Raw genomic sequence first — 22,989 nt, forward strand, 5'->3', positions numbered from 1 at the left:
ACAATTCGAAGGGTATCCTTATATCCCACCCAGATTGGCTGTGGGCTGAGGCAACAGTGGGTGGCGATTCCTAGTGTGAACAGATCTTTAGACACATTCTGGAACCCAGGCGTTTGCCACTACTGTATAAAAGAAACAGTAAAGCAGTAGGTTATCCCTTAAGAAACTTCTCATCAAAATATGTTTTTCTTGTAGATAATCCGCGCCTGTCTGCTCTTCCCAACAATTGAGCGAATGTCCGAGACGCCCAATGGCAGGATCGCCACCCCGCTCCTGTGCTGGCTTCGGTATGCTCTCTACGCTTCCAGCTACTTGCTCCTGAAACCATGTCCAGAGACACTCAAGTCCTGGCTCATCAGAATGGCCCTTCAGAGGATGAACTTGCAGAGTGAACATTCACTGCTGAGCGTGCTGGAGCCCTTCTGCCTTGGTAAGTGAGCACGTTCAAACTCGTACGGGTCGTACTCTTCTATCGGAAGGCACTAGGAGAATAACTCAGACAGTGGGTGAACAGCAAGCGAGGACTTATTTGTTGGATTTTTTTTCCTTCCAAAAGTTTAAAATGAGAACTAAAATGAGAATAGAGTGGGGGCAGTTTTGTTTGGCAGATAGAAAAGGCTCTTCAGGCTTTACTTTTAAAGCTTATCCTGCCACTTCTCCACTCGGGACGCAGAAGGGTGGGAGGAATTCTTGCATGGCGCATGCGGAACCCTAGCAGGGCCCAGGTGTGCCCCATAGTCCAGAGGGAGAAGTTTGCAGAACCAGCCCAAGCGAACCAGGCCCACTGTTCCCGTAGAGGGGACAGGCTCCGCTTTGATTTTCCTCCTTAAATGGTGTCAGAAGGGGTTAGATTTTAAAAGTGGTAGATAATAGACATGGTCCTGTAACGCTGGTAATATCTCTGCTCTGCTGATTCTAGTTTCCACATGCGCCAGGGTATGTTTCTGCTATTTTACTCTTGGTTTCAAATGATGTTTTTAAATGTACCCTATCTTTTTCATTAATATTTTATAAATGATTTTCATAAAATAATCCTACTTTCTTCATCTATAAGATGGGGATAATAATATCCCACACTTCAAGAGATTATTCTAGGATTAACTGTAATTATGCAAATTGTCTACCTACTATTTTATTTATAAGAGGCCTTCAATGAGTAATATAACAACAGTTGCAGTAGTAGCTAAAGATACCATTCTAAGAACTATAACCTGTATTGCTCAGAACTAACGAGGTTTAGTGTTTGATACCGTTCCCATTTTACAGATGGAGATACTGAGCTACAGAACAGTTGTGTCTCTGTACACAGCAGAAGTGCACGTATTTGCCCAGAATCACACAGCTAGTGCGTAGTGTTCAAACTCGGGCCATCAGCCACTGTGCTGAGCGTCCTTTTACCGTAGCCGCTGCACTGTCTCTTTGCCCCCGAGAACCGTAAAGGTAGGACCCTGCATAAAGTGTGTCACACTCACCTGCGCTGCGTGCCGTGAGATCACGTGCACAGTGAGTCCAGACCCAAGTCACCACCCTCCCCACCTGACGCTTGTACAGCCTGCATACTGTGTGGGGGGTGTTTTTCCAACTGTGTAGCGGCAATCACAGTCATCACAGATAGAAATGCAGTACATTTTCTGTGTCTGTGGGCTCTTTTTCCCTCCCGTGTTCTTCCCACCCCTGTTCTTTATCCCAGCCTTAGCATAGCAAGAGGAAGATAAGACAGTGAGAAGGGAGGCAAGGTTCGGCACAGTCACAGAAATCACCCAAGATCAAAGTTGGAGACACCCCCGGAAGACCGTCTGGCCCGGCCCCTCATCTTTCCCTCCTGTCACAGTGAAGATAGAGGTGGCCTAGGAAGTGAGAATGGCACTCACTGCAAGCTACGAGCCCTTGACTCTCACTCGGTTTTGCCCCAGACTCACTCTGTGGCCTCAGTTTCGTCCTTTCCCCTGTCTGGTTCTTGGTCATTGGTCAGGTCAGCAGTAGACTAGATGACCTCTGAGGGCCAGTACACCATTGGAAAGTATTCGAGAGCAAACAGAAATCACTTGAAATTCGGGCAAACATGTACAAAATGACTCTACTTACACTTCAGTAACTCATCTTACTTCCCCTTACATTTTTTTTTCTTTTTTGACATTTTTCTTTGTACTCTGTAGAAAGACTTTTAAAAGCATTCCCGCCCTGGCTGGCGTAGTTCAGTGGATTGAGTGCAGGCTGCGAACCAGGCATCCCAGGTTCGATTCCCAGTCAGGGCACATGCCTAGGTTGCCCAGCAACTGCACACTGATGTTTTTCTCTCTCTTTCTCTCTCCCTTCCCTCTCTAAAAATAAGTAAATAAAATCTTAAAAAAAAAAAAAGGATCTCACCCTTTCATATAATTAAAAAAAAAAAAAAAGAAGCATTCCCCAATTGGGGATTCCATTTTCCTCCAAGTACTTCTGCTTCCAAAAACATGAGGTAGATATACTTTTCCCTGTTGCTCCTGCTAGGTACAAAAACACCATGTATATTATATGTAAAATAAACATAAGGAGATGCTGAAAGGTGGTGAAGAAAACAGACAGTAGGGACCCTGGAGCCAAGGAACAACAGAGTGGAGCATTGTCTGGGTTTTCTTTCTACCACGCATGCACTAGATTTGCAGCCAGAACCCAGAAACACCCGTGGGTGCGGGTGCAGACCCAAAACAGCCCCAGCAACAGCCAAAGAACCAAAAAAAATGGCAATCTTTCTAAAAGATACTTTTAGGTAGCTGTTCTAATCTAGACAAGCACCACAGTAAAAACTGTGGCCTTGTTCTCACCCACGCCAACAAAGGCCAAGCAGGAACTCTGGACTAAACCCCCGACTTAGCGGCAGTGAGGCGCCCGCTCTTTCCCCACCAGAGTGGTGTCAGGAGGAGACGGAGTGGAGTGTGGGGACTTTCACCATTGCCCCACAGCCGTGGGGCCGCCGCCCCTCTGTGGGGTCAGTGGGGGTCATGTGAGAAGTAGCAAGGCAGTCTTCCACCCCTCCCCCCGGCCAGGATGGGAGGTAACAGCGGGAGACGCGTGGGGAGTCAGAATTCCTACCCCGGCTGCGTAGCAGAGGAGCCTTTCCACCCTCGGGTGGCAGCAGATCGAGCGGAGGACTCAGATTCCCACCCCACCCGCAAGTCTGAGAAGTGTCAGCAAAGGAAAAAGCTAAAACAGAAAGTTTAAGTAAGATCTGAGTATCATAACATAATACCCAAAATGTCCATGTTTCAGTTAGAATTCTTGTCATACGAAGAAGCCAGAAAATTTCAACTAGAATTAAGAAAGACAGTGGATGCCAACACCAAAATGACAGAGATGTCAGGATTATCTGACAAAGATTTTAAAGCAGCCATTATAAAAATGCTTTACCGAGCAATTACTGAATATGTTTGAAACTAATGAAAAATAGAAAGTGTCAGGAAAGAGATCTGGAAATTTTAGAACTAAGAAGTACAGTAACTAAAAAATGAGTAATTCTAAAAATTAAAAATGGATAGGCTCAACAGGAAAGTGGCAGGGATAGAGAAAGGAATTGGTAAACATAAGGATAGAACAATAGAACTAGAAATTTCCCAAATTTGGCAAAAGGCATACATCTGCAGATTCTAGAAGCTGGATGAACCCCAAACAGGGAAAAACCCCAAGAAAACCGCACAACACATCATCATTAAATTTTTGAAAGCTAAAACAAAGAAAATGTCTTGAAAGCAGCCAGAGAGAAATGATACATTAATTACAGAGGAACATCTATTTGAGTGGCAGCTGGTTTCTCATCAGAATCTATAGAGGCCAAAAGAAATGACACATATGTTTCAAGTGCATAAAGAAAAGAACTGTCAATACTGAATTATATGTCCAGTAAAAGTATCCTTCAGGGAAAAAAGAGGAAATTAAGACATTCTCCAACAAAGGAAAACCAAGGGATTGGTAATCACCAGATGTATCATAAAAAATCGCTGTAAGAAGTTCTCTAAACATAAAGGAGATGACAAAAGAAGGAATCTTGAAACATTAAGAAAAAAACAAAAGAGAGGAATCACATTTTTCTTCTCTTCTTGAGATTTCTAAATTATGTTTAACAGTTGAAGCAAAAATTATAACACTGATATGGTTCTAAGTGTACCCAGAAGCATCTAAGACAATTATATTCTGAATAGGGGAGGGTACAGGAACAGAAAGGAAGTAAGGTTTCTACATTTGCTTGAAGTGGTAAGATGCCAATACCAGTAGATGTACATGTGTGTGTACATACATATAAAGTGTAATACCTAGAATAACCACTTTACAGTCTGTATAAAGAGATACTCAAAAACACCACAGGTAAATCAAAATGGAATTATAAAACATATCCAGTAATACACAGGAAGACAAAAGAAAGAACACAGAGAAACAAAAAACATGAAACAAATAATGGCGTACAAGCTCTAATATACCAATAATTACATTAACTGTAAAAGTCCAAAATACACCAATTAGAAGACAAAGATTGGCCAAGTGGATTTAAAAACATAACTATATACTGTGTTCAGAAAACTCAGTTCAAGTAAAAGTGTATATCTAGACTGAAAGTAAGAGAATGAGAAAATATGTATCACGCAAACACTGATCCAAAGGAACCAGGAGTGATTGTACTGATGCAGGTATCCCCTGCTTTCCAAAAGTTTGCCTGACACCCCTTCACTTTTACGAAATACGTAATTGTTACCTGTTTTCACTAACCGGAAGAAATCCAAAGAGGATTTTCACTTAAAACAACAACAGCAACAACAAAGGCATTACCGCACTAGTGTGGGTCTTTCGTAAAAGCCAAGTGGGATAACGTGAACTTTTGGAAAGCAGGAGATACTCTTCGCTTGACGCCATTTGGCTTAGGGAAGGTTTCCTAGGAATGCTCTGCTCTCCGACAGTAGGGGAAGCCTCTCTCAGATACTAGACTCCAGAACAAAGGAAATTACAGAGACAAAGAGGGACACTGCAGAATAGTAACAGAAGGCTCCCTCTGTCGGGAGGATACAGCAGTCCTAAATGTGTGCACACCAAACAGGACTGCCGCAAAGCATCTGAAGCACAAACGGACAGAACTGACAGTGCTAATGAACGAATCTACAAATATATATAGTAGATATATAGGGTTGGATACTTAAATACCCCTCTCTCAGCGATTGATGGAGCAAGGCAGAAAGTTAACAAGGATATAGAAGAACTCCATGATATTATCAACCACCAGGATATAATAGACATTTATAGAACACTCTATAAACATCTGGGTTTCTATAGGCATTGGGTAGGCAACTACCTGTACTTTCCTATGCCTCCTCCGAAATATTTCCTAAGCCCAAATCCAGACAGGGGATGTAAGAAAGTTTTGCTTGTTTTTCTACGTGTATTTAATGACCTATACACAGTCATCTGTCAGTACGGGGGGTGGGTTCCAGGACCCCTCCCCACGTGAATAGATACCAACATTCCCGGATGCCGTGGTCCCTTGTGTAAGGTGGAGGGCACACCATGAGTGTACAGGTTGTGTGTTGTAGAAGCCTACCGTCGAAACCTATATAAGCTTAGTGAGCAATATCACCCCAAGAAATTTAGTTAAGAAAAAAGAAAATGGTGTGGCATTTGCATATAACCTCTATTTGCATGTAGACTACAGCCCGATACGCATACACACTTCATTTGAGTGGATTCAGCATACTGTTCAGCACATGGCAAATTCAAGTTTTGCTTTTTGGACCTTTTTGTGATTTTTTTTAATATTTTTGATTTGAGCTTGGTTGAATTCACAGATGTGAACCTGTCTAGATATATATTCAACCCATGGGGGGGCTGAACATAATACATTACATATGACAAATATTCTAGTGTTCAGTGTTTTTCAAACAGGTCATTGTTAAAGGTGTTCTCCAGTGTTTCTCTGTCAGAATTATAAATGCCCCTTAAAGCAGCAGCCCTCCCGAGCTGCGCCTGAGAGAGGGAAACCCTCCTCTGGGCAGCAGTGACTGGCCTCCTGCATCCGTCAGCAGCCCCGAGTGCGGGCACCCAGGAGCAGGACAGTTTGGACGCGGGCCACCTTCCTCTCTGTGACCCCGGGCAAGCACTGTGTGCACCGTGGCTCGGGAAGCCCCGGGATCCCTTTCCCGCACAACCACAGTGGAGGTACACTCTGTGCAAAACCGACGCTAAACCACGCTGAACACTCAGCCACATCGCCTCATCGCTGTTCCCAACGACCCACTGGTAAACAAAGTGGGGCGCAGAGCCCTCTTATTTTCACACCCCTTCCCGCTCTGATTTTTAATTTTCTTCATTCTGGATCTGGCCTTCTTATGCCCAGGTAGCCAGTACCTCGGTGGTCTCTGGTTTGGAGGGGGGGGTTCCCCATTATCCACTCAGTCTGCATGACCTTGGATAAAGAGAAAGGGGGCAAGAATACCTGTCTTCTTTTTTTAGGGCTCTTGATTCAGTCTCCTGCTAGTGACGTTGGGATGATCCTCACCCACGCGTCTCTTTTATCCTAGCCAGCCTCTCCCCACCTGTGCCCTTGGAGTCCCTGTCCCCCCTGCCTCCTCTCGCAACAACTGCCACAGAAGCCGCCTCTGCCCAGGCCTGCCCTGGGCACCCCTTAAGTGATGCCTGTCGCCTTGCTCACTGCAAACAGGAGGAGGTCCCAGCTGAGAGAAAGCAGCGCTCATAAGACACTGGCCCCTGCAGATGGTTAGCGGACTCTTCCGGAGCTTGTATCCCATGCAGGGGAAGGTCATCCCTGTTCAGACCAGCCCCGTGAGTGGTGGCATGGTTTGCAGGTCACTAGAGGAGCGGGGTTATCAAGAGAAGGGGAGACCAGGCCCCAGATCATTCTCAGGGGCTGTCCTGCCTGTGCCTTCTGGACACTTCTCCTGCAGGCCTGCTGCTCTGTGGCCTGACCGTTGTCCAGACAATGACCCTCAGTGTGCCGGCTCGACCTGTAGGCCTTGCGATGTTTGCACATTATGTAACGTCTGTGCTTCAGTAGAAATCTTACGGAAACAGACGGAGGAAGTCTGCCAGTCCCAGCGGTGGGTAATAAATCCTGCCCCGTCCAGAGACTGGGCTTCTGTGTCCTTGAGTTTGTGCGCAGATTCTTGTTGTTGTTGCTGCTGCTGCAAGGTCTGAAAAGGTCAAGGAACCAAAAGATTCAAGTGTTTCGGACACTGCTGCCCCTTCCCGCAGGCCAGGCCCATGTGCCTCCGCCGCCTCCTTCACCAGGCTGCGTGGCGAGCCCCCACCCCGCCCGGCACTCGGGGAAGAGCAGCCCCGCACTGGGCGGGGGGGCCGTCCTTCAGAACCTCCACCTGAGCACCCATCCGCTCAGCTTGCGTAGCGACGTGGTTTTAAGTGTTCTTTTAAAAGAAAATATGAGTTTTTTTTTTACTTTGATGCTGGAATCTTTTCTCCTACATATTTTCTTTAGAATAGATGTTCTGTTTCATGAGAAATAGACTTTTCACTGAGACAGCTAAATTGAATTTTCTGATCAAAGCTAAAAGCAAATATAATTTAGCTTAGCCATTTCACAGGTCAAGATAATTAACTTTAAAAGATATTCTAGGGTCTTTCCATTGGCTAGGCCACACTGTTGTGATGTCCTACTTCACTTCAGTGCCCTTACTGGAAAAACAAAGGGCCAGGACAAAGGGCCTTCCTGGTGGGCTGCGTCTCTCCGCCGCGTGCGTTCTCGTGAGTGACACTTCCATAACCTTTCCGTAATCAGTGTGAAAATACCTTTCGAAAACAGGTACAATAGGGAGAAAAATGAACTGTTTGATGGGCTTCACTAAGGAATCACACATTTCTTCTCAGCATGTGTCTCACTCAGTCCCAGAGCCCTGTTCTGGACAAGACAGAACTGGGGTCCCGTGTTGCCTCCTCTGTCCTTGGGCGTGTAGCTCGGGGAGGTCGACGCGTGAAGGCCAGCTGCAGCTCCACGGGCTTGCATGTCATCCTGGCGCAGGGGCCCCGCTGCTCCTCTCCGTGTCGCCCCAGTGTTCGTAGGCGTGCTGCCGAGGCCAGCACGCCAGCTGCAACCTCGCTGACCCGTGGAAGTTTAGCCTAAAATTCAGCAACGAAGAAAAAGGGGTTTGTGTGTGTGTGTGGTTAGCATTAGGTAGTTAGGGAAAAGGTGATTAGATGTGGTGCTAGAATATAATCTCTGTGTTAGAATTAAATGACAAGATTTTTCTGTTTTTCCTCTAAAGAAAATTTTACATTTATATGTATAAATTATCCACCACTCTAAAAAATGTATGATTTTCTTAAAATTATCCACTTCGAGTTGTGTTTTGCACTTTGGTGAACTTATTATCACATAGATAAGCGTATCTGTTTGCAAACCAAGTGGATGGTTCTAATAACCACATTCTCTTGGTTTATGGAGAAATGCATACTGCATTGTGTGAATAATAAACATTCCTCCAAGTTCTGCGGAAATTTTAGAATGGAAGAATTACATTTTTAAGTCTGGTTTTCACATTGCTAAAAGCCACATTTGGCACCACGAGGAAAAGGTTGAAAACAATCTGGAAGAAATAAAGATCACCGAAGAACTCCCCTTGCAAGAAGATTTCACCTGATACTCCTCTCGCTGGGACCGTCCAGTCTCCCAGTCCTCCAGCCCGAGGGTTTTGCCCCCACGTGGTCCTGCTGGGCTAGCACCTGCCTAACCCCCTCCGTTCAGCAACACCTGGCCAGCCTCGGGACCGGTCAGAAGACGTGCGCGGAGGGGCCGTCCCGGAAGGGCTCCCTGGCAGCCAGCCCCTGCCTCTGCCTGCTCTGGCGGGGTCATAGTGTGTGCAGACACAGCGTGACGCCGTGCTCCTCCCCAGACAAGCGCCAGAGCCTGACAGGAGGTGAAGGACAGCCACAGCCCTGTGCTGTGACCAGAACCCCCAGGAAGCCCGAGGCCCCATCCTCGCTTGCTTTAACCCGCTGGGTAGAGCTTAGCGGCAGATAACAGAAAACTGTGACAGTGGCCGGAACAGGAGCCTGTTTGTCTCGTGCTCCGGGACTGCAGGGGCCCCTAGTGCAGAGTTCGAGAACATCAGAATGGTGCCATCGGGCAGGCATGTGGGTCCTTTTGTCCTTTGCACATAGACCTTTATTTCCATGCTGTCGTCTCGTGATCATGTGACAACTTCTGCCCCTTGGGGCCTCAGGTCTGACCTTCCATCAGGTGAAGGGAAAGCGGGGGAAGCAGAGGGCTTATTCCTGATGGGGCTCTGGCTTACTTAGAAAGAGAAGTCTCCCCCCAGGAACTTCCGCCAACAGATTATTGGCCAGAGCCATGCAGCACCCCTAGCTGTATGGGATAGGAGGTCATGGGTCTCGACCTTCCCATGTCTCCAGTAGAGAACATGAGGGTAGGTACATGGTATCTGCTCCATTCCCACTCCAGGACAGTCCTGGGACTCGTCTTCCGTGGACTTCAGTACAGCATACCCCGCCCACCCAACACCTCACTGGTTAACCCCATCCGTCCTAGTGAACCGGCGACCGCGACAGTTAGCTCCACCTCCTCCCCACCACAGCTAAACCCGCCACAGCCCCACCCCCACCCCTCCTGGACGTGTCCGGGCTTCGGAAGCCCCGCAGGACAACCTCTTGGGGGGCTGGGGTGCAGGGGACTCACGGCAGGCCCTCTCCCCCTCTCCAGAGCGGGTCTGCCCACGTCCAGCCGCAGCAGGGCACCTCTCGGCTCCGCCCAGGGTCAGTGCACTTTCTTTCTATGCTGCTGCCCCCTTTGTCAAACATTCACTGACCAGAGAGACTTGGGTTTACTTCTGGGCTCTGTTCTGTTGCATTGGTCTGTGTGTCTGTTCAGCACACCTTTTATTTTAAAGAGACCTGCGGAGAAAACGGTGCTGCTTCACGCCTGTGTGCGCGTGCTTACTCGCGGCCACTCTCCCCAGCCGCCCTCCCATCGTGGCGGTGAACATACCAGACCCTCTTTCTAGTCCAACAGGTCTTGCAAAGAGCACCTCTCCAAGAGACTGACTTTTCTTCGTCATGGCCTGAAACTCATGGTACATGCTTCGGACAGAGAGAACCCGACAGCCATGGAAGGAAGTCACAGCGACCGGAAGCCATGTGTCGGTCAGAGTAACAGTCACACTTTACGCCGCAGTGCGCACACCCACAGGTGGTCGGTTTCCTGCCTTCAAACTCCACCCCGTCTAACTGCGCCCATCTCCAGCAACTCCCTCCACTTCAGCACCAGCCGCTCTGTCTCCCCAATGCAATGGCAAAAGCGAACAGATGGGCCGTTCCAGAATCGACAGGCCACCAAAGCAGCAGGAAACTTGGCTTTCCACGCCCAAGGTCTCCGTAGAAAGCTATCCAGACGCCTCCCCAGAACCTCCCGTTTTATGGCTAACTGTGCCTTTACTTCCCTCTGCCTTTTCTCTGGCTGCACGGAGCAGTGCCTTGCGTGGCTGGGGTTTGGGCCAGTCTTAGGCGCTCTTGGGCTCTCCCTCTCGCCTGCAGTGATTTGTCCCCCTGGGAGGGCCTGTCCCTGCCACCTTGGCTTACCAGTGTCAGTGTCAGTGTGCCCCAGACTCCAGTTCTGGCCTCCGCTGTGATGGCAGCTCTAGCATCACTCCAAAGGAGGCAGCAGGCTTTTCCTCCAGACTCCTCACCCCCCGAGAAACCCCAGCCAGGCCAGCTAGCACCGCTGCCCGTTGGTTTCATTGAACAGCTGCTACTGCCCCTGCCGAGAGCCAGGCCTTGGATGAGCTCTGCAGAGAATGACACGTGAGAGACAGCCCGGCCCTTCAGTTGCTCCCAGCGTGGCAGGGGTAACGAATGTGAAGAATTTTCCATAAATCCTATTATAAAAGGGCTATTATGAACACAGATACAGGGTGTGAGTGGTACCAGGAGAGGAGAGATTAGTTCTATGGAGACAAGTAAGCGGGGGAGAAGATACATGAAACCGGACTTAAAGAGGAGCTGAGATTTTCTTCAGACAGACAAAATGACATCAAGGTCGGCAACTGAGTTCGACAGAAGGCAGCCTTCTTTTGGAGATCGTGTGCCCTTGGAGATTCGGTGACGCCGTTGGACCTGCGAGAAGAACATCCCGTTGGTCTCCATTGTGAGCCCTCCCGCAGCCGCTCTGCTGCGTGCCCAACCCCAGTCCCGGAGTAACGTCGGAGCGCCGCGCAGATCGGGGAAGGTGGCGGCAGAGAGCTGAGCGAAATGGACTGTGAGGCTCCTCGGTGAGGTTCTCCAGCGCCGCCATTTAGATTTGTGATGAAGCTAAAGTGAACAATTACGACTCTTCTGAACCATTCTCTTTCTTTCGTGTTTTTGTTTCCATTACTCCTGCTACTAGATATTTCCTTCACTGTGGTGCTTGAAACCCTGAATTCTGCTCATTTCCAGGAATGCTGCTGAGGGTCATTGCCAAGAGCAATGTGTTTTCCCCTTAGGAAATGACACTTCTATTTGGTATTATTATTTCTGATCACTGTGTTGTGTTATGAACATTTCTAAGGAGAAGAAAAGATGACTTCTTTGAGGCGGCCACTGGAAAGGCCAACTGTTATTCTACTGTCTTTTATTTTTAAAAAGGATGCTTGGATGAGCCCTGGCAGGCGTGGCTCAGTAGACTGAGCGCTGGCCTGCGAACCGAGAGACCGCCGAGTCGAGTCCCAGGCAGGGCACAAGCCCGGGGTGCGGGCCAGGTCCCCAGCTGGGGCCATGTGATTGTATCTCTCACCTGTCTCTCTCCCTCTCTTTCTCCTTCCCTTCCCCTCTCTCGAAAAGTAAACAAAATTTTTTAAAAAGTAAATAAAAATTTTTAATATACTTAGATGAGAAATTATAAGGGGTAAAAAAAGAGTAGGAGTAAAGGTGGGTAGGATACATGGCTTGATGAAAACTTTACTTTTAAAAATGCAACTCCTTACAAGTTATTTGAATGGTTGAACTTTTCCTAATTCAACAATGACACAGCAGAGAAGTGTTTAAAACGCAAATGTCTGCCTCCATGGATGAGCATCGAGCGAGACCCCACATAACTCCCGCCCGGCTCCAGAATCCGCATTGCCTGCACCTCAGAAGCCTCCCCGATGCCCCTGCGTATCCAGAAATCCACTTCTGAGCTCACTCAGGGCATTGGCAAAATCCAGTTCCTGTGGCTTTGTGGCTGTGGTCCCTGCTTGCCAGCTTTCCCTCACGGCTCCTAGGGGTCACTCTCAGGTCCTTTCTATGTGCGTTTTAACCTCAAACCCGCTAGGGTGCATTTCCTCTTCTAGTGCTTTGAATCTCTGACTTCCCCTCCTGCTGACTCGGATTTTGGGGGGCTCCTGGGATAAGGTCAGGCCCATCAGGATCCTCTCCCTTACAGTCGTTTCACTGTGTGACATGCCCTGGTCTGGGAGTGACCTGTTATCACGGTCACAGGCTCCACCCACGCTCAGAAGGGAGGCGATGATAGGGTACGGAATGTTTGTGTCTGCTCAGAATCCTGCCGGCCACAGACTACCTGCTCTCTGCTCCTCGGAGATGAAGCCTTTGGTAGAGATCTGTAGAAACGTGGGCTTCTGGTGATGTATCTGTAAAAGTTCATGCTGCTAATCCTTAAATCGTAAAAACACACTGATCAGGAACAGTCACACATGTCATCTGCCGTGGTGTCTGACCTCAGGCCGTCGTACTGCCACAGGTCGCCGTTGAGAGAGCCAGGTGAGGGTGAGCAGGCTTCTCTCACAGGACCTGCTCTTGTTTCCAGAGACGCCCCCTGCCTGACCGCAGATAGCCCTTGACCAGTGAGAGGGGAGGGAGAGGTTGCTGGGGGCGGGAACAGGCATTTACTGCAATTGATTTGATAGCTGTGTTTGTCCTGTCTATTCTAAGTGTTTGGCTTTTTTTTTCTTCAATTTAGCTAATGCTGCCTACCTTGGGGGCCAAGAAATGATGCAGGTGGTGAAGAGAGACAATGAAACCATAAAGGAACATTTATCCAAGGTAATTACTTTAGTATTGCAAGGAAGTAAGTAGATGGGCAGAAATACTTACTGAACATGAAAGGCTGGAACTGGTGAGAATCTGTAAGGCCTCAGGGGTTTGTAGATTCCATATGGAGTTCCACTTCTAGTTAAAGTGAATGCTGTCCTTGAATGGTGCATAGAAACTAAGTAAAGCTGACTACATAATTAAATATGTTTTAATTATTTTTGTCGAGTCGGAACCCATACCTCTCTCTAGAGCTCCGTACAGCATAAATGAGTTACATGAAAATGTGAGTAAAACACTGGGAAGAGCTTCCGTTGCTGCGGCCCAGTGACGCAGAGAGCCTGTCTGTCCTCCTCTGCAGAGCAGGGGTGCCCAGCTGCCACCGAAACCAGTCTTCTGCAGCAGCAGGTGCAGAAAGGCAGAGGCTGGACGTTGGGGCATTTGTGAGTTCCTGCTGCAGATGCTGGCGTCTTACCCAGACACACTGGGAAGCACCGGTCTCTGGCAGGCACTGCGAAGGGACCCTAGAATTTAGGTGGCTCTGGTACTCCCACAGCACCACTTGTCCGCCTGTCCATCCTGAATGGGTTATTTGTGGCTGGTCTGAATCGGGATGTACTGTAAGTGTGCAATACACATTGGATTTCAGAAACTTAGTACCAAAAAAAGTAAACTATTTTCTTAATATTTTTACCGTGATTACATGTTGAAACGATAATGCTTTAAGATGCACTGGGTTTCACCCTGGCTAGGTGGCTGAGTTGGTCAAAGTGTCATCTGTACACCACAGGTTGCAGGTTCAATTCCCAGTCAGGGCATATACCTAAGTTGCGGGTGTGATCCCCAATCAGGTTGCATACGAGAGGCAGCCAGTGGATGTTTCTCTCACGCATCTTTCTCTCTCTCTCTCTCTCTCTCTCTCTCTCTCCCTCTCTCTCTCTCTCTCATATCAATGAAACATCCTCTGGTGAAAAAGTTTGTTAAAAGGATACATTGGGTCAAGTGAAATATATTATTAAAAGTAATTTCATCTATTCCATTATACTTTTTTAATGTAGCTAGTAGAAATTTTTAAATTACACCCACAGGCCTTTGTTTTTCCTTGGGCCAGGCTAATTGAGAGCTGGACGGTAGTGCCGAACCGCGGTGTCAGCAGGAGCAACAAAACGAGCCCCGCGGAGCGGCCGGGAGCCTGCAGTCCCCACGCAGAGTGTGCTGGGTTCGGGGCTCCTCGTGGCCTTGGGGACATCTGGCTTAAATGGGCCTGCGGTGTTAGCTCCCCTTTCTGTTACCCCCCAGTACAGTTACGGTAAAGCAAGGAGAGCGTGTGTTCTCTAAAACATGTTTTCAGAACATCGATCCGCAGGTAGCGGCGTCCCGCGGAGAGGACTTCTGAAAGGGCCAGTCTGTGCTGTCTGTGGCCGTAGTGGCCGTCGTATTTCTCAGACAGCAGCTGGCTAGAGGCGGAAGTTTTGGATCCAGAAGGAAACCCTGAAGGACTTTCAACTTTTTTTCAGTCGTTGAAGGATGTGAAAATACAAGAAAAACAGTGTTTTATTTTTCAGTTAAATTAGAAATGAATTTGCTTCAAAAATGTGTTGCAGTTCTCAAGGCTGGAAGTTCATAAAAACAGCTCAGCTCCCAGTTAATAACGGGACTGGCAGGTGCTCACGTCCAAAACTCACACTTGCTGATCGACTGGACCCCTGGAGTGTCCGGGCCCATCCCAGCACCTGGGGGAGCCAGCTGCTGTGAAAGGCTCTTGGTTCCTGGCCTCTGTGTGCGTCTTGTGCTCGGAGAGAGGTCAGAGGAAGGTGCTAACTTGTTCCAGCCCGAAGTTAGATCCGTGTGCAGGCGTAATCATTCCCAGACAGGGGTCTGGCGTGGCAACTGTGCGTCAGGGCCGTGAGTTTGCTGCGACTTCTCTCGGGGAAGCATGGGGATGGACTGGTAGGTGGCAGCGTTTCCAGGTTAATGTTAACAGTCAGAGAAATAAAATTCCCAGCTCCAGGGAAGGACCTTGTTTTGTTTTTGAGATAGCATTAACTGTACTTGTAGGATTTGGGAAAGCAGGGCACTGTTTATGGTTTATGTGGCCAAACCGCCTTGCAGTTAATCAGTTATCCTTCGTACCAGCGACGTTCGCGCTTCCCACTAGGACAGTGCAGTTCCAACGCCTACGTGAAGTGGGGTGCAGAGACGGGAACTCCCTGTTTCTGTGATGGAAAAGAGAGGAAACGGGCTGTAATTTAATACTGGGGACAGCTGAATGAACGCACGTCCCATCTGCTCGAGAAAATAAGGAAACCCGAAGGGGCGCGTGGTTCTAGGAAGACACTGGGCATTGCCTCCCACCTTCCAAATCACCTGGTAATGAGCCAGACCTGAGAACCACCTCCCAAGACTGGACATATCCCTAATTTAGATGGTCCAGGCCAGGAGACTCTGTCCCATTTCAGAAACGTCATACCTTTCCAGGATGGCCCGGTGTGAAGACTCTTTGAGCCATACATACATTTTGCTGCAGAAGTCATTCAATGTATCTCAGTTATTCAACATCCAAAATAATTCTGAAAAATGTATCTTTATGCCATTCAGTCAAGGAGCCACAGGAAAGTTCATCTTCTTCCTTCATCTATTTCTTCCTTCTCCTTCCTCCCTTCCTTCCTTTTTCCTGGGTCCAGAGACTTGCTATACAGCATCAAACAGTGTGTTTATTGGCAGTGCCTCAACACTGCATAAAGTTATTTCTCTTTCCTGGAGCAAGTATTTCCAACGCATCATCGTTTCCAGAAAAGTTGACTTATGGTCCGTGGCACTGTGGTTGCGTTCTTTCCTCACCTGACTGGATCCTACCTGTTCTTTAACACTTGGCCCCATCGGCACCTCCAGGAGGCCTCCCCCAGTCTCTGGTGTTGGTTGGCTGCCCCTCCTGTGGTCCCCACGGCTCCCCATGTCAGCTAGAAAGTGGCGCGCACCGCACAGTAGGCAATGGTCAGCCTCCCCCTCTCACCCAGCCTGAGGAAAGGGGCTGTGTCTATCTCGTCTCGGCAGCCCTGGGGCCCAGCCCGACGCGTGACACCCGGTGAGCGGTCACCGCACGTGCCCCAGGCGGGTGGGCGGGAGGCCCTCAGAGGGAAGGTCCGAAGCCTTCGCTGTGCCAGGCGTCTCTCTGGCTCTCTCGTGTGTGGGCCCCTTCTCTGAGCAATATTTTTAAGTGCATAAAATAAATGCAGGAGGTTATAAAAAAATTATATTGTAGTTATCAAAATATCTTAAAGACAAATTTGTGAGATATGTATTACATGTACACCTTTACTGACACATTGCATGATGATATAATGGCAGTCGGAATTACTACTGTAAACTTGTAGTGATGAGCTGAAGTTATTTTTTATCTACAACGAGTTACTGTCATTTGAAGATTCCATAATTACATAGTGACAAAACACAGGTACGAACATAGGTGTTACACACACACCGCCCCCACTTCTGGCCATGGGACCCGAGGACCCGCAGAATCGAAGGTACAGTGTCCTCCTGGAACATGAGAACGGTGACGGAGGGGCCCGAGGGTATTGCTCGGTGTGAGATGTGGTGGCAGCGTAGGGACTCTGGAAGGAGAGGCAAGTTGCGGGGGATGGTTGAGAAAGTGGCCACTCGGGTACTTGTCTTCGAGATACCTGTGGGACCTCGGCTGGACCCGGCCCGGCAGGCGGCTGGGTGCGGGGGTGTGGCGCCGGGAGAGTGGCCAGGGCTGGGCCTGGGCCTGAGCTGGGGGCGGTGAGCGCACGTCTGAAGCCCCGAGCGTGGGTAATAGTGACCCACGTGAGTGTGTCGTACAAGGAGAGAAGCATCTAAAGACCGATTGCGGGGACCGCAGCTGAAGGCTGGGAGGAAGCGGAGGAGCTGATGAGGAAGAGGGAAGTGCGGGGGGAGGCGCAGGGATGAGAACCAGGGTGGAACAAACCGGAGTGGGAGAGTCCACTGCGCGCTCTCGCCTCCGCAGCCCCGGTCCCGTCCTGGGAGGCTCCGGCTGTGCTCTGCTGCATGACGCACCTGGCGCGTCGGGGGCAAGGGGGAGGTCAGCGATCCCGTGCTCTGTCGTCGTTCTGAACTGTAAGGGGATGCGTGTCTCGTTCGTAGGAAAGTGAATTACTGTTTGATTTAGAAACTTGAAGTTTTCATTTAAAACTCACTCAGGAGGGAAATTCTAAACTGCCGTGACCATCTTTGGCCTAGGCCTATGGAAACAGCTGGTGTGTTCACTGCCAGAGGGAGTCCGGGCATCGCTATCAGTCCGCGGGGCTCTGAAACGGTTCGCAGCCGGAACTCGGAGACACAGCTTCCGGACGATGGTGGGGTGGGGTTGGGGGTGGGGTGCTGCCCCCGCCCCCAGAGGGCCTGGCCAGGACGCCAGAGTGGCTTGGGGAAGGGGCCGAGCGTCCCCAGGAGTGGAGACGCTCTGCCGTGGCTGTCCTCCCATTCCGTGCAGCCCTCCTGCGCCCAGAGGTGCACGTGGACTGTGGGAACAAACCTCGTGCGGGGCTCGCAGACCCAGGCATGCGAATCCTTCAGACCTGCGCAGGTCCCGCCTAGCCGGGCGTACGGAGCGCTCCCTGGGCCCTCTCACCAGGGCTGCCGTTCCGCCAAGCCCCAGTCTGAAACCGATCGTGTTAGCTCTGCCTGTTTCCTTTGGAGCCTGTTCCAAATGTCACAATCATCCCGGAAATAGATAGCTTTGTTTTTATCTCAGTTAGTTTGACCTAGAGAGCCTCATCGTAGGCGCTTGTGTTCTCCAGCTGAGCGTGATCGGGGGGAGGGGCCGTACACTGGGGAGCAGCGTCTTCTAAGGAGTCTCGGCCTGAGCCTCAGGCTCCATGTCTGCCACTTACTTACATGACTTTGGCTAAACTACATGACCTCCCTGTGCCTCCTTGTCCCATCAACAAAGTGGTTTAATGATGGTATATATTCTCATACAGCTGCTCCAGAAGTATAATGCTGTACTTCATATAAATACTATACAAGAGTGTATGGTATATACTAAGCTTTCAATAAAAGATTACTATTATTAATTAAATCATGGGTATGCCTCTGAGCACTTGAAAAAGATTACTGGGCTAACTCCCTCACACACACACACACACACACACGGATTTCGATGATACTGAACATGCAGCCACGAGGCCCAGGGACGCCCCAGTGCCGTTGCGGATCACGGCCACCGCTCCCACCACATGCCTGGGGGGCGCACTGTGCAGGGTCAGCGGTGAGGGAAACCACAGCGGCCCTCCACCTGGACCAGCACCTGGGCCCAGGACCCTGGCGCGGAGCACAGACGCGCTGCACTTGGCCGCTTCTCTGACTCAGTTAGGCAGGGCCCTCCGGCACGTCCCCCACTCTCCCGGGGCGGAGACCAGGGAGGAACAGGCTCGGGAGGATGGACTTGTTCCCGAGGCCTCGTGCTCCGCTGCCTCCCCAGAGGAGAGTGGGCACCTCGGGTCAGCTTCTCACTCCAGCCCAGGCAAGCAAGAGACGAAACTCATCATTCGGCCCAGGGACTTCCATCTGCAGTGAGTGGGTCCTGGCCCGTGTCGCTGGAGTCACACAGAGAGGGGGGGGGGCCCCACTCTGCAGGCCGGCTGACGCGTGGCTGTTCCAGCCTGGGAACCTCGGCCCAGCCCCCCCCAGCGCATTCCCAGCACCCCGCCACGCGGTCAGAAAGGGTTGTGTCTCCCTCTGTCCTCAGCCACTTTATTTAATCTTCGGGGAGTTTGATTCTTGTTTCCTTAAGAATGGTAACTGAGCCAGTTTGGGATAAAAGGAAGAAAGGAAGCAAGGTAAATTGGAAAATGAATTTCCTAAACTGTTTCCCTTTCCTTATTAATTCTTCAAGCTCCTAAAAATGGTCATTCAGAAAGACTGCAGTGAAGCTCTAAAGCCTTGTGGCCGCCATCCTTCTGTTCCCTGGAGGATAAGATTTTTAAATAACTGGAAGGAGCCGCTTCTGTGGCAGAGTGGGTTTCCTTTAGGGTTGCAGGGTTGAGGCTTAAGAGTCTGACTTGAGGGGGAGGCCATCATGGTCGGCCGGCAGTTTCTGGGCTCCCCCCTCCTACGAGGGCGAGGGGCGGGGGCCCTCCCACCCCCCCCCCCCCCCCCCCCCCCGCCAGCTTGTGCCCTGACCTGGCAAGCTGGACAGGGATGGAGGCAGGACAGGGAGGTCCAGCTGGGAGCGGGTGCTGGATGCGTGGGCAATGATTTAACCTCTTGGTAAGTGACTGGCTGCTTTATATCTGACCTTTTGCTTCTGGGATTTAAAAAAAAAAAAATGGTCGGGTGGGTGTCCTTTCAGAGAAGGAAAGAAAAGGTGGAGAAGGCCGGCGTGACGCCATTTTCCTGGAGACCCCAGAGGAAGGCCAGGAATGCGTGCCCCCTCCCCGAGCGTCTGCACCGCTGCTCTTGGGTGGCGCTCTCGTGCTGGCGGGCTCTCTGCCGCCACGCTGGGGAGGCCGGGAGCAGCCTTAGCAGGCGAGCCCGTGAGTGCAGCGCCCGGGGCGCTGTGACTCCCTGTGGAATGTTGACAGAGGAAGCCGCACGGCGCCCCGGAAAGCGGGGCCTCGTCTCTGCCGCTTCCAGAACCAAACCCAGGGGCCATCCTGCGAGCCCGTCAGGAAGCGCAGCCACAGTCTCGGACGCCAGTGCCTGCCTTCGTTTTGGAGGATGTGCACCCAGGAACACCCAGACGGCTCCGCAGCGCAGGCTCCGGGTCACCACAGTAGGTGACGGCTCCGTATTTTCACTGCAGCCGTCACCCCCTGGCGCACACGCCCCAGGGAACCGCACAGACAGCAGGGGGCCTGAAGTCGAGGTGGCTGGGCGCGTGCCTGTCGTGGCTGCGGCACTTGGTACTCGGTTCTCGTGGCCGGCTCAGACCTCCCAGTGTTTGGGCCTTGTGTCTCAGTGACACTGGTCCGCTCACTGTTCACTGTAAAAGGTAGCGAAGGGCCTTGGTTAGCAGTGTTGTCCCTGGAGTTTGACCCAGCGTTACAACTCACTGAATGTTCTAACGTGAGCAAGCTGGTCTCTCTGAGCCTCAGTTTCCTTTTATGTGAAACACCCAAACGGTATTGTTTGGACTCAGCGAGCACCGAGTTGAGCGCAGCGCCGAGGGGGGGGGGGCACACAGCCCCCGGGGTCCTCGGCTGGCTCGTAGCATTTGCTGTGAGCTGGTCTCCGTGGCGACACAGTAGCAGCGCACCCTCTTCACCGCCGCGCTTCGGGCCCAGTCCCTCCTTCCCTCCCCCGCACCCGCCCTCCCCACTGCCCCCGTGCCCCCGTTCTTTCTGGCCTCCTGTTCAAGATCACGGGTGCGGCGTCCTCTGCCCAGACCTGTTCCCTGTGACCAGTAGCCCCTGGGGAGCAGGAGGATCTTGGGCCTGCGTATGTAAAGGCATGAGAAACAACCACGTGCTTTACTCGTCAGCCAGGATTTTCATAGCCCTTCAGTGAATAGAGCCTGAAGAAGAATTTGGAAAACAAAAAACAAAAGGACGTTACCCTACCAGGACTTAGTCATTTAACCAACTGCAGCCAGCTCTAAACGGCGACTGGCCAAGAAGGATCGAGAAGTGAAATCCAACGAACATCTGGGAACCCGGCCTCCTCGGCGTGGCGCCGCCGTGCGCACTGAGGTCACCCCGTGTTGAGGCCCCTCGTGGCTGCCGTGGGCAGCGTGTGCCCCGTAACCGCCTGGGCACGACCGGTCTCCTGAAGCCGGAAGGGATCCCACCCTGTACTCTGTGTTATGACCCGTGTTATGGCACTGGCTGGCACCTTCGCACCGTGGGGGAGGGGTGGCCTCGCCCCAGAGCTGAGGCTCATCAGCCTGGCTTCTCACTGGGGGCGTGTCAAGTAGAATCGCATCACTTAAAAGCGAGTACGAAGCTCTCCCGGGAAGCAGTCTGAAGTGTCAGGCAGGAAGCGCCAGCAGGTGTGGACGGCGGCGTTGTGCTCCTTGTCCGAGGGACTTGGTGCGGGAGGTCTTCCCGCCTGGCCCTCCCTCCAGCTGACCCTCGTGGGGTAGGGTTTCCAGCTTGTCCTGCTGCGCGGGCTCCCGAGTGCCTCCCTCGGCGTCCAGGTGTCTTCAGGCCAGAGCGGGCCCTGGAGCAGAGGAGCAGGCCCGGGGCCCACACACCCAGGCTCCGCTTCCCAGTTCCTCAACACCCTCTCCTGCTCTGGGAAGGTGCTGGGCAGCTGTGCATAGCGGCCGTTCCGCTCGCTCTCCTGGATGCAATCTAAAGGGTTCTGGGTGGTGAGAGTGGGCAGTGGCTTAGAAAGGACTGAAGTGGTTGGCCCCACGGATGGATAGACAGCGCCTGCAGACAGCCCGCGCCCCGCGGTGTTCCAGGGGAAAGCTGTAGTGCGGTGGTTGCTGAGGGATCCGGGAAACGTGTTTTTCTACAGCTGGCCAGAACACGCACCCACGGGCTGCAAGGTTGGCCTGTCAGAGCTCTGAGGCGACTGGTACCAGGGGAAAGAACCAGGCAGCTGCTGGCCGCCCCTTTAAAGTGTTTTTTAACTAGCCGTCTCTTCAAATATTGGTTAAGTCGCACTGTCACTGTAATGAAGGTCAGTGCTTTTCTAAGGGCAGTTTCGCCTGTTCACATTCAGACAGTGGCTTTAATGATCCACACAGCCAAGGCATCCAGTGGGCAGCCACACCCTCCCCCACACCCTCCTCCCCCACCACTTGACCCCTCCAGCCACTTCGCCCTGGTGGCCCAGGTAGTTTCCCCGCTCAGACCGGAGCACGCCGCCTCACTGCGTGAAGTCCCGTGTTCGCCCCTGTGGCCCTCAGAGCAGTGGCCCCCTCCCCAGCGTGACACGGAAGTCCATGACCCCATGTCTCTCGGCCTTGCTGGCCTCGCCTCCCACCATGCTGCGTCCCAGCCTTGTGGAATTATGTCCAGTGCCCAAGCGTGCCATGGTCCTTCAGACATTTTACTCTACTCGGCCTGCTCCCCACACTGCACTCCCCCAACCTGAAGACGCAGCTCGGGTGCCAACTCTCTGGGGAACCCCTCCCTGCCCGCTGGTCCCTCCCAGCTGGCCCTCGTCCGGGCTCTGTGGCTGTCCTGTGCACGTGGGGCCTCCGGGCCCCCCCACCAGAAACTGTGTCTTACTGTCCGCTCCAGGTTCCGACACAGGGTAGGTGCTCGGTAAGAGTTTGCTGAACAGGCTCGGGAAGAGGGTTTGAGTGCGGGAGCGCGTTCGGTGTCTTGCGGAGACTAGGAGTGAGTGGAGCCGGCCCCTCGAGGGCCGCGGCCGGGCGTAGCTCTCTTCTTCGGTGCTGGCAGGTGCCACCGGGTCCTTAAAACTCGGTTCTTGCCTTTTGGGGGAAACGACCCCTGTGTACCACTCTGAATAAGATTTCACTTTCGTTGCCTTTTTGTTTCAGAAACACAGAACTAGAACCTAGTTTTTGGTGGAGAACAGCCTAGAGCTAGACACATATAGACACAATAAATATGTGTGTGTGTAAATATACACAGATACTTATACATGCATATATGTGTGGGGGGCCCACACACGTCCACATGCACATGCGTGCATACCCATGTGTGCATCTGTGTGTATGCACATGTGTGTGTGTCACGGGCAGGTATAGATCAGTCTCAGTGATGCCTCGCAGAAGGTCCTGTCTCCATCCAGCCTGCTTGCCGTCACCTGAAGTGTGACTGAGTATAGCACCTCCCCACGGAACAGCGTACGCTCCTGCTGCGTGAGCCTCTTCACAGAAATGTCAGAGGCTCTCGGGGCTCTGATCACACTTCATCGAGAAGCCTGAGTCTACCTGATTGGTCTTTGCGTGCATTCAACAACCACGTCCCATACGCCTACCACTGGCTATCTGAAAACTGTTGAGTGTGCAATGAATGGTCACTAGTCACTCGGCAGCGATTCCGTCTCAATAAC

The 22,989-nt window shown here is 51.4% G+C and overlaps 1 protein-coding gene across 1 annotated transcript in view; it reads left to right on the forward strand.

Moving 5' to 3' along the window:
- The window catches only part of LDAH (lipid droplet associated hydrolase), a 75,384-nt gene that overhangs the window by 48,732 nt on the left and 3,663 nt on the right, over positions 1-22,989 (forward strand). Inside the window, exons 5-6 of the mRNA XM_045844584.1 lie at positions 196-430; positions 12,941-13,023. Coding sequence (XP_045700540.1) covers positions 196-430; positions 12,941-13,023 — 318 coding nt within the window. The remainder of the gene's footprint in view (positions 1-195; positions 431-12,940; positions 13,024-22,989) is intronic.

The sequence above is a fragment of the Phyllostomus hastatus genome, unplaced genomic scaffold (genome assembly GCF_019186645.2).
Source record: "Phyllostomus hastatus isolate PE091 unplaced genomic scaffold, TTU_PhHast_1.1 phas_contig_402, whole genome shotgun sequence".
Lineage (NCBI taxonomy): Eukaryota > Metazoa > Chordata > Mammalia > Chiroptera > Phyllostomidae > Phyllostomus > Phyllostomus hastatus.